General features: G+C 31.0%; 1 protein-coding gene across 14 annotated transcripts in view; it reads left to right on the top strand.

Moving 5' to 3' along the window:
* The first annotated feature begins 10,231 nt into the window (after window positions 1-10,231).
* LOC139524508 (uncharacterized) overlaps window positions 10,232-12,609 on the top strand; it is an 83,210-nt gene continuing 80,832 nt past the window's right edge. For 6 of the 14 annotated variants that reach the window (XM_071319323.1, XM_071319318.1, XM_071319316.1 and 3 more), the window contains exon 1: window positions 10,383-10,713. In XM_071319323.1, the coding sequence (XP_071175424.1) occupies window positions 10,654-10,713 (60 nt within the window). In that variant the 5' untranslated portion in view covers window positions 10,383-10,653. Of the gene's footprint in view, window positions 10,714-12,609 lie in introns of all 14 variants that reach the window. The other 8 variants (XM_071319327.1, XM_071319326.1, XM_071319325.1 and 5 more) reach the window with 4 other exon arrangements.

Below are 12,609 nucleotides of genomic sequence, written 5' to 3'. Positions count from 1 at the left end.
AAATACTAAAAAATATATTTCATTTATGCGAGTATATCTATACATTGTTGAAGTTAACCTGTATAATTGGCAGTATGCTTTTCCTTTGGACACTCATGGATAATTATCCCATAGGCAATCATACGGCCACGCCACCTTATTCACTTTGATATACAAATTATACCTCTACACGGCCGACACTCGGCTAACCGAGAGATTGGTCGGTTAATCTATATTGAGTATGCGGCTATATGGGCGATTGGTCTGTTAATCGGGTTGGTTATACGTCTGTTAAGAGTAAAACGCTTAATTTAATGTTAAACTCTATTAAATATACAGATTTTTGGCATGTTATAAGAACCAAATAAAAAAAAGAAAAGTGTCTGACAAAATAATATCTATCATAGAACATTTTACACTTGTAAAAACATTTCTTAGTCTGCGCAGTTTTCAGTAAAACTAAAAGGCGTCGCGCAAGTATGTAGTATTTATGCTTATACGCATAGCAATTTTTTTAATAAAAGGCGAAACAAACAAATTTAGATATCATTTAAAGGACAAAAAATAGTACTGTGGTTCTAAAAAATAAATTGATATTAGTAAATATTTCATAATTGTAAAATAACGTGAATAATACCACGTTTTAGTGAAAATTATGGGAATAAAGTCTGTTAATGGGTTGGACAATTGAAATTAGGTCAGTTAAGAGTTATTTAGCCACGACAATAATTTTGCTACCTTTATATTTTCCCCTTGAAAAATTTAAGAATGAGATGTTCCTGAGTAAACAAAAATTACAATACGGTGCCACAGTATCCTAGAAAGAGCATTTTTATTTTGACTTTCTTTGCATTTTATTGAAGGGTGTGTCACTTCAATATAGCGTGATATGGATTGGCCTCTGGAATATGCATGATTTTTTTTTGGACGTTTTTAATCAACCTTAATCTTTGTGTCTGTTCGAAGTAGCACGTTCTCAATTCCGATTGAAAGTGTCTTTCTAATACAGCACTGGGTACATATAACGTGTTCTTGTTCACATACGAACAAAACAATTTTTACTGGACGTTAAACCCTAATTCGTGAGCACCATCCAATTGGTTCTTTTCTTCTATTACTTAATCATATGTTGTTTACAAATCACTCTAAAGAAGTAAACGGAAAGGAGCGAATGCAGCTACATTTGGTTATTTTAAGTTTCAATTCATTTTATTCCGTTTAGTTCCTTTCTACGTAAGTGCAGAGGAGAACTACAATTGTCTATGGTGACCGGTGAAGTCCATTTCGCGTTTTCGCGATTTCGCCTTTCATATTCTATAGGGCGAAAACGCGAAATCGTGAAAAGGCGAAATCGCAAAGTCGAAAACGCGAAAACGCGAAGTCCAAACCGAGAAATGGGTTTCGCGTTTTCGTGTTTTCGACTTCGCAATTTCGCGTTTTCACCATATAGAATATGTTAGGCGAAAACTCTAAAGCGCTTAAACGCAAAAAGGCATTAACCTGCCACCATAGTTGTCCGCATGTAAACTTCTAGAATTTGTCACCAATATAAGTACATCGCAATCCGTTAATGTTTCAACAGACATCGGTGTTCCATGTGTGTATTCTTAAATAAGTATTATTTTTCGCTCGTTTTTAGCAATGTATCACTCTTTACTGTCCTTATATATTATTCTATATTCTGCGTTTCCATCCAGATTCTCGTGTATACCATGAGGGTCCGGATTGGGGGTATTGTTTATTTCTGTATTCTTTAAATTGTTATGTCATTTTTTTCTACATTTTATTTATCTTACTCATTATTCTTTATTTATTTTTCATATTTTGTCATCCCAATATATTTTACTTACTGATGTTTAGTTACATCACGACGTTTATCTCTTTATTTATATACTGGTTACCAATGTATATGACATATTTGTGTCATTCATGACAATTAAACAGAATCAGCATAATATATGCGATCATTCTTGGATGAAATTAATATTACTTTAATATTGCACCTTTTGAAACCATTTTTATCAATTTTCAATTTCATGTGTTGTTTCCGTATATGTTATGTTTCATTGCTCATGTGTTGTTTTCGTATATTTTAGCCGCTTGTCTTGAGCCTACTCATTTTATCCAATAACACCCCATATAGCAATAAAATCATACTTTTATTGCCATTCATAACTCTAACAGACCAATTTAACAGACCGGGTTTTATACATCCGACCCATTAACAGACCAGGTTGTAAATAAAGATTGATTTATGTCACCAAAATACAGATTTTCGTGTAGATTTTTCACACAGTGATATCAATATGGTTAACAAACATAATGCCTTTCTTTTTTCGATGTTTAAAATATTGAATGCAAGTAAATTTAACCAATGTGTCATTTTGTGTACATTTTATGTGTGTAAAATGTGTATAAATTTATTGATGAGTAACCCGCCTTTTCATTTTATAGATCGTACATCGAAGCTAGAAAAATAATAATTACACCACTGAATTCAGTACATTGAATTGTTTTGTTAGACATGAATACTTTTTATGATGAAAATATATTTAGAAAGTTATACAATGAAACATGCTGAACTTTCAATGATTTTCTCGATAACACCTGATTAACAGACTTTAGCCAACCCGATTAACAGACCAACCACCGATATAGCCGCATACTCAATATAGATTAACCGACCAATCTCTCGGTTAGCCGAGTGTCGGCCGTGCTCTAGATCGACGCCACTGTAGCCGAGTCTTTATAGTTAAAAAATCAAAAAGTATATCTGCATTCAAAAACTCTTACAAGTCATTTTATTTTTAAAAGTGTTGAATTTATAAGTTAAGCCACAATGTACACCATAGTTGTTTTTGTTGTTGTTGTTATATTACTTTCTATACGTCTATTGTTTACATGTGTGTAATAGTAGATTAATTATTTTTTTATTCATTTTGTTAACATTTTATGTAGAGAGCCTTATTGAAAATTGGTTTAATCCAAATGAGTTACTCTCTTTAAATAAAGATATTATTATTATTATTATTATTATTATTATTATTATTATTATTATTATTATTATTATTATTATTATTATTATTATTATTATTATTATTATTATTATTATTATTATTATTATTATTATTATTATTATTATAGTCCAAGCTGGCGCCTCGCTATTAGCGTTTGTTGTTCTTGTTCTATAGCAATGTCAAATGTGAAACAATGTTAGATCTGTAAATTTGCTTTCGCAAATTTTTGGTTCTTCCCTCTTTATATATATAAGAATGTGACGGGGTTTAATAGGTTTATGAGCGCTCAATCCTACCCTTAATTAGTACAATGTTACTGAAACAGCCCAACCCATCTTTGTATATTTTTGTTCTAGTGATGTCAACTGTAGTGTAAAAGAGAGGCGAAAGTCGAAAATGAATTGACAAGTCGAAAATGAATTGACAACGCCATGGCTAAAAAAAGAAGACAAACAGACAAACAACAGTGCCGCGTGACAAAACACTCAAAAGTGTGCATTCTTTGTTCAAACGAGTTCTACACTGTAAAAACAGTGTTTAGATCCTAAACACTTATCTAAACACTTTTTCTGTGTACGTTTTGAAACGCGTTTAGCATCTAAACATGTTTAGATTTTAACAAGTGTTTAGATTTCAACAAGTGTTTAGATGTTATATGTTTAGAAATTTATGGTGTTTAGACCTTCCAACGGTTAGCCTACTAGTACTATGATTTCACAGGAACTTCAACTACTTGTTGTACAGCACTACAGGTTGAATAGTCAACATGGTATTGTAGAATATACAATGCACGTGTACATTTCTGCTTAATGTTCTTGCAATGATTTTTACCATGATAAAATTATTTGACTCGTCTATATAGTATATTAAAGCTGGAAAACTTCAGTAATGATAATAATAATATTAACCATAATAGGTTTACACATTTTATTCTTCCTGGAGACCAAAGAAAAGTTTGTAAACAATAGGATCAAGTTAAGAAAAGTCTGTAAACAATAAGACCAAGTTTTGAAAAGTCTGTAAACAATTAGACAAAGTTTAACCCTCCATTTTTTGTAAGGAAAAGCCTGTACCAAGACAGGAATATGACTTTTTTTTTTCGTTCCTTTTGATTGTTTATGTAGTCAAGCGTTCGATTTTTTTTAACGTTTTATGGACTGGACCTTCCACCTTTTTATACAACTTGGAGTCTGGTTCTTTTGTTTTTGTTTTTTCTGATCTAGTCTTAAACATAACATACAATCTATTCAAATTATTTCAATAATTTATTTTTAAGTCTCACTAAATGCAAACAAAAAATAAAATTATAAAATTTGATGATTTTTATCCTCAACAAAACAGAAATTGTCAGTTCAGTCCATCTCCTATCATACAGGAATTTTTCATTGCGGAATAATCTTCTTTTTGAATGATAAAGGCTCTAGGTGTGCAGTTCCTTTTGGTTGTCAGGTGAACTTTTGTATCCTGAAATGAAAAATATGAAACTTTCATGTACATTTGTATGTAAGTCACTTATTCTTAAATCATGTTTATTAAAATACATTAAACAAGCTTCTTGAAAAAAGATTCTTACAAAAGAAAAATACAAATTGTAGTTAAAAAGACAATACTTTACACCTTGTATAAATGTACATTTCATTCAAAAGACAAACAAATCAAAGGGAACAATATATAGAGCAAACAAGCATGCAAGGTTTTTTTATATGGGGACGAAGTCCCCAACAACAGTAGAAAATTCAATAAAAAAAAAAATTCGGGAAAATTTCCCGAATTTTTCATTGTACTAATGAACTCAAAATCGTTCAATTTTTTTTATGTCATGTTTTGAAATCCCGGACCTGCGCAGAAATGTACAATATACTTCCTTTTTCCGGTCTCGTTTGTATGAAACTTTGAGTAAAATATATATTTATCAGTCTAGTATAAAATAGGAAGGAACGCGCAATACTTATTTCATTTTTAATAATTCCTTGATATGAAAAAACGTTACCTAATGATAGCGTTTCTTGTTTACATTGCATATGACGTCATAATTTAAATAACGTCACAACTAAAATCCCTAACAACAGAACCAAAATCGGAAACGTTACTGTATTTCCGTTTCTTTTTTTTGACAAATAATTGAGTTACAAAAAAATAATTCATACAGACTTCATCCCCATTTACAGGTAATGCCTGCCTCATATTATTATAAAACAAAATCCTTGATTTCTGAGAACTACAGCCTGTTTTTCCTATTTTATCCTAATATTATGAATATATATTTTTTTAAATTGCCTGTTTTTCCTATTCAACAGGATAAATATTAGAGGATGATTTAACCTCCATTTTTTCAATCATATAGTATAGTACGTTCTATTGGCAACTTAATAATATACTTATATATGTTTACTTACATCTGCTCTTGAAATTAAGTCATCCTTTTCTTTCTTCGTTGCTTTCTTTCTGATCTGTTCTTCAATTTGATCTATGATATGGATTTATTCTAGCTCTTTTCATTCCCACTACATATACAGTGTTACAGTCCTATAAATGCATACATACAAATAATTATTATAGGTTTATATGAAAAAGAACAACTTGACAGTTTATTTTTGACATAGGAGTTTGAATGTCACTTTATTTTCAACTTTTTAGCCATGACGTGGTCAGTTTATTTTCAAGTAATGAGTTTGAATGTCCTTTTGGATGTTTGGTATTCTTTGTTTCTCTTTGACAAATGAAGTGAAACTATAATTTCAGTGATTGTGTGAAGGATGTTGTTCTATGGGCCATTGGGATCAGGTCATCTTATTCCCTGCAAAGTTAAAATACTTGAAACTATAATTTTATGACATTATGTACAGTGACAGTTTAGACTATTCAATCTCATTTTAAATTTCCGAACTAGCTCATTCTTATTTTATGCTTGGTCCCTGAGACTGATTATGTGTGTATATTATATGATTCGTACCACAATAGTGAACTTGAAATAGCATAGGTTAACAGTTTAACGCACATATTCCTTTTATTAGTCTGTTAAATTATGGTTTGTGCCCCTCCCCCTTTTTACAAAATCTGGATCTGCTTACCTTCCGCTGCTGTAATAACTGTTAAGATGGCTTTTGATTCCGTTAATATTCTAATATGAAGTTCTGTATCTGTTGCATCGTCAATAGATTGTTGTTTGTCTTTGGCGGGTCCGAAGGCGTCCGTACCAAATTACCACGATAGATAACTCTGTTCGTTAATTAGTATAATAAGATCATATTCGGACAACGACTCCGGAAATTAGAGAAAATATTCACTCACATCTTCCTTATAAATACTATAAAAGATTATTTTATATGTCCCTGGTATAAACAACTAATTACTTAACTTATAAAAAAAATAATTGAAAGTAATTTAATAATCTTACAACACAAAAAAGGGAAACTCAGTTGGGGAAGATGATATGATTTGTTCTCATAAATATAGAAGCTCCGCATACTGGGTTGGGACTGAAGTTTGAAAATAATTTTAATTTCAAGACAGCCACGATATCATAGTTTCACAGAATATGCTGGAATATGTAGGAACATCGGGTAAAAAGGTGGAACCAGTACTGAAATATTATAAAGTGTTTAGGTGTTTAGGAAAGTGTTTCAGAAGTGTTTAGATGCCATTTAATGTTTAGCTTAATGATAACACTCACTGATAATAACCCTGCAACACGTTTAAATTCTAAACACGTTTAGGGTTTTATGTGTTTAGATAAATATCCGTTTAGATCCTAAACGCTTTCCTAAACACGTTTAGACCTAAACATGTTGTAAATCCGTTTCAAATCTAAACGCTGTTTTTACAGTGTACTGTTCAACTGTTGTTTTTCTAAAGTCTGCATGCCGATGTCAACTGTTGTATGCATGGAGCAGTCAACTATTGTTTAATTCTTAGTAAAACTGTTTGTCCTAGCCCTGCCGAACTATCGTTCATATTTTGCTCTAGCGCTGCCAACTTTCGACCACCCTTTGTTCTAATACTGTTAAAGTGTTCTTTAATCTGGACTATGTTAAAATATTTGTCCAAGCAATGTTCAGTGCTGGACAATCTTTCTTTAAGTAATGTTTATGTTGGACATGCAGTCTTCGTTCATTTGATGTTAAATGATGGTCAATCATTGGTTATGCTAAATTTTGGACATTTTTTGTAAGTGATTTTTTATATGCTGGACAGTCTTCGTTCCAGTAATGTTAAATGTTAGACAATATTTGTTCAAGTTATGTAAAATGTTGTACAGACTGTGTTCAATTGATGTTAAATATTGGAAAATCCTTGTTCAAGTTATGTAAAATGTTGTACAGACTGTGTTCTAGTGATGTTAAATATTGGAAAATCCTTGTTCAAGTTATGTAATGATTGGACAATATTTTTCCAGTCTTTGTTCAAGCTATGTCAATTGTTGGACAATATTTTTTTTACTGGGTAGCTTCAACTCTTCACTCTGGGTTTTTGTTTTGTTTTTTAATAGAAAACATAAATCCAAGAATTTAAAAACCCACTAAAATGTATCTTTTGCTCATTTTTTGTAGCAAAATTTTGTATTTATGTTGACATTTTTTGAAACAGTATCGACAGTATGCTTTTTTCTTTAACGCATGTTTATCAATTATGAACTTTTGACGAGGTCAATTTACGTTATATATGGACATGTTCAGATTATATTGACCGAGGACGAAGTCTGAGGTTCAATATAACCTCACAGGTCCATAAATAAGTCATTGACGGAGTGAAAGTCTTTTCATATTACATATGTAGATCATAGCGAATGTTTGAAAACGATATTGACTCGATATTACTATTTTTGGATATTATATTGACGGCTATGTTACTATTTTTAGTAACATAGTGTAAATATCATTTCTTAATATAGTAACATCGAGTCAATATGGCAAAATCGTGAAAAAATACAAAATACATATTTGAAAAACGTGACCAAATAAATCAATGAGAAACAAGAAAATTCCAACCATATGTAATATTTTCCGGTATTGTACAATCTTTGATATATATATATAACGTTTGTTAGATGCTGTCAGTTGTACAATTTTGTTTAAAAAAAGTTAGATTCATGACGTCACGACGTAACACATAAAACAAACAGAAAAAGTACCACACCAGGCAAAAAGAAAATTTGCAAGTTTACCAGGATATTTCAAGAATTTTATGTTAAATAGTTATCAAAGTTACCAGGATTATAATTTTAGTACGCAAGACGCGTTTTTCGTCTACATAAGACTCATCAGTGACGCTCATATCAAAACATTTATAATTAAAGTGTAGACGCTAGGAATACAAGAAAGCCAACGTAACAAGCTATGAAGTTTTTAAAAAATGTTGATATTTTCAAAAACATGTAAAAAATTCTTGAAAAAAAAAAAAAAAATTGAAAATACACAAAAAGAACATTGAACGCCATTTTCCTAAAACGGTATATCTTTTTTACAATTCATCATGTTCAATGTTTTACTGTCCTTGTTCTAGCTATGAGAGTTGACTACATATTACACATATACAATAGTTGTTCTAGTATTGTCGCCTGTCGTAAATGTTTGTATAAGATATGGTTAATGTTGTTCATTATAACTTCTCTTTGCATCCTCTGTGTCATTTACGTTGCCGCCGGTAAATTGTAAACATTTTAAAAAGTCGCCTATGGTAAGTTGTTTACAATTCAAGTTGCCTATGCCAAATTATTTACATTGATGTTGTCTGAGGTAAATTATACACCTTTTCAGTTGTATGCATATGGCAAGTTGTATTCATTGAGGTGTTTTTTTTGTAAATTGTATACATTTTACGTTACCTTTGGTAAATATTGTTTACATAGATGTTGCCTGCATGCGGTAAATTATATAAATTTAAAGTTTATTGTGGTAAGTTGTTTACATTTTAATTTGACTGCATGTGGTAAATTTTTTACATTGATGTTGTCTGCGGTAAATTGTATATTTTCTAAGTTGTCTGTGGTAAGTCGTTTACATTTTAAGTTGCCTATGCAAAAGTATCTACATTGATGTTGTCTTCGGTAAACTATATACCTTTTAAGTTGTCTGCATGTGGTAAGTTGTTTACATCGAGGTAGTCTTGGGGAAATTGTATACATTTTAAGTTACCTATGGTAAATTGTTCACATTGATGTTGCCTGCATGCGGTAAATCATATACATTTTAAGTTGTCTGTGGCAAGTTGTTTACATCTTAAGTTGCCTGTGGTAAATTGTTTACATTGATGTTGTCTGCGGTAAATTGTATACTTTCTAAGTTGTCTGTGGTAAGTCGTTTACATTTAAAGTTGTCTGTGGTGAATTGTATGATTAATTGTATACATTTTAAGTCGCTGTGTAAAGTTGTTTACTATTTAAGTTGCCTGTGGTAAATTATTTACATTGATGTTGATCGACTGCACTTGTTTGACTTTCCATTTATATTGTCTTTGGTAACTTGATTAAGCAATACCATGCATCTTTTGAGTAATCTGATTTTTATAAAGATTGAGATCTATACTGGGACTTACGTCAACAATAGAAAAATCATAGATTTATGTGTTAATTAGATTGCCCTTTTGTGCAATGTGTGCTCAAAATATGATGTTATACTATTATCTTTTTATTGCAGTCTTTGCTGTAGTGAAATATCGTCTTAGACTTTGAAACATTTTTGTATAACACGAGTATATATAAGGACAGTTTTGGTAGAGGGAAATATCACCAGCATTTTTACAAGATAGAAAATTCGCCATTTAAGGTTCAGTCTAATTGTTGATCATACGATCTATCTAGTTCAAAATCTTTTAAGTTTCAAAAGCCGAGAAAGGAAACAGAAAAGAAATACCATTTTCCAAACAAAATAAACAGTAAGCGGTTTAACAGTCTGATTAAAATCAAACCTCTCAGAGCTCCCGTTTTCTGATATGTCGCGGTTGTGGTATCAAAGAACACGGCATATAAGCAAGCTCGTCTTGTTCATCGTGTTGTCCTGTCTTGTTTGTGTTTGAAAATGTTACATGGTGTGTCATCTCATCGCTGGTGTGTGCACTTTGATAGTCGGAGAAGTTGTTCAGTAAATAGAAAAGTGTAATTTTACATAAGACGCGCCTATACTACTACTAGTATCATTTTTCCAATGCAATTTCGTTTAAAGATCGTTTTTATTTATATGGAAATGTAAATATGTAAAATGGTTTGATGTGTTAATTGATCCTGACATTTAATTATCACTTTCACTGAATTTCCAATACACTCAGCACGTATGACAAATATTGAGTTTAAAACCTATTAATTTTCTACTTTAAAATACCTGGCGGTTCAACCAGTGTGACGATTTTCCCGTCTGATCCTCTCAGTGTGACATTTGTTCACAGATGACTGAATACATGTAGCGCTTCGCAACAACAAACGTTTTGTAACTCAACCTCGGAAGCTTTCGTAGTAACAAGATGGCGACCTCCATGAAATGATATATGGACATAAAAAATCATGAAGTTTGTTTAAAGGAATAAATTGTGATGAAGATAATTTTAAACATTCGAAAAATAAGTGGACAGTCTTGTTAGATTAAATTTCGAATGACAACGGATTAATTTATTTTAAGTGGTGTATTTACACATTTTTTAGTTGTTAGTTTTTAAAAAGGAAAACATGACAGAAAATATTTGTTTTAAAAGTATATGGATTTTACCATTATTATTTTCTATAACGGTAAGTTATTTTTTACTTGCAATCAACCGGTTTTCAATAACTAACCGGGCATGAAGGGTATATTTGTAATATGTTTGTAATATGAAACCGTCTTTTAAATTAAGAATAGTTCTATTTCCTTGTTACAAAACATATAAAGAATATATATTTATTCGTTGCGTAACCATATTATAACCGAACAAGTCAGTTAGTATTAACACGAACAACGGACCATTTGTTTCTTTTTGAAGAATGAAAAAGCAAACCACAAACGATGAATCCATTATATATATTTTGTTGTTGTACTATACACTCTCTCTTTAATACATTACTGGGGGAGTTGAAAACGAAACAAGAAGCAATGTGAATATGGTTGATCATGTTGCTAAAAATATTAACGTCCTTTTTGGAAATTTTATTTTGAACCCATGCACTCAGATATGATTGGGATTGCTTTTCAGTATACACAGTTGTATATATTAGAAATCAGATTGTAAATGTACGTCCGCGGACTATTGTATTTGTGGGGAATCTGTAGAAAACATTAAAATCGAAATTTATTTCATGTACTAACTTAAAGTACCAAAGGAACTATACAAATCCTTGATGTATCTATAATAGATAGAAAACAATATCTGACATTGAATCTCTTATATTGTAACTATATAGATCTGTACTATATACATGTAGCTTATTTCAATATTTCAATAATTTGTCGTTGGCTGACTGATTTCATATAATAGAGTTTCCTGAACCACTTCATTATCTGTGGGGTTTTTTTCAATAGTAAACAATTATGTCTATTGACAATATTGAATGTGTCTTACACTTTATGATATATAGGTAGACTATAATTGTACACTCAATACCTGGAATCAATATTTTTCTGTTTCCACGGTAACTGCAGGTGTCTCATTTTGTAATTAAACTAATTGTAGCATACCATCCATCCATTAACCTCGAGCTAGCATTGCTAAGCATAGGTCATTCCCTATAGATCACGACATATTTTAATGGTTTGACGAAGATTACTTATATCTTAATTAACAATCAGTTGTAGTATGTTATCCGAAGAAAACTCTTTAGTTCTAGCAAATTATTTACAACGGAAATCGAACTCCAATAAATGATGGTTAATGATGGGATCATTGATAAAGAATCAATGTGACAAAATCAATGGACAAAGATTACATCCTTTTTAACCCACAGATCAGGATGCATCTATTGGTGTTTTATAGGCTGTATAAACTTGAGAGTTGTATTCCTTTCTTAGCTTTGATGTTGTATACAAATAAAAGGAAGTGAGTGAATGGAAAAACGCCAAGATCCTACAACACATTAAAATAAAATGACATCAACAGGCGTGATACCATATATGTAAGTTCTAATGAAACCAGAGTTTAAATTTTTTTTGACTGAAGTCAACAGACCTATCGGAAATCTGCCGTCCATACTTTATTGTTAGTGACAATTTTTCATTAGAAAACAACGAAAAAAAAATAGTATGTCGTGTGTTGCCTGACATAAGACAGGAATTCAAAAAGTCGTGAGATTTTTCCATTAATACCCAACTCGAGCTCTCCTCCGTTACTCGTTTTTATTTTATCAATAAGACAATTAATGACCAAAACACATACTAATATCAAAATGCACTTTATGTTTAATTGTTAAAATATCGTTATTATACAGTCTATATAAACAATTCTACTGGAAAAATACCGTATCGAAGTGCTTGCAGCCACTGAAAATAAGCTCAAAGGACTAGTACTTAATTTGTTGATATAGAGATTATACCGTTTTATATATCTACCAGTCGTACTTCGGAATAGATTTCATTTATCAGTTATACTTTCAATATAATGTCAAATTTTTGAATGAATAACACTGCAGACTTAAATTTATTCGATTTTTATACTA

The sequence above is a fragment of the Mytilus edulis genome, chromosome 5 (assembly GCF_963676685.1).
Source record: "Mytilus edulis chromosome 5, xbMytEdul2.2, whole genome shotgun sequence".
NCBI lineage: Eukaryota > Metazoa > Mollusca > Bivalvia > Mytilida > Mytilidae > Mytilus > Mytilus edulis.
The sequence above is the reverse complement of the archived record's forward strand: the minus strand, read 5'-3'. Positions and strand labels throughout refer to the sequence as shown.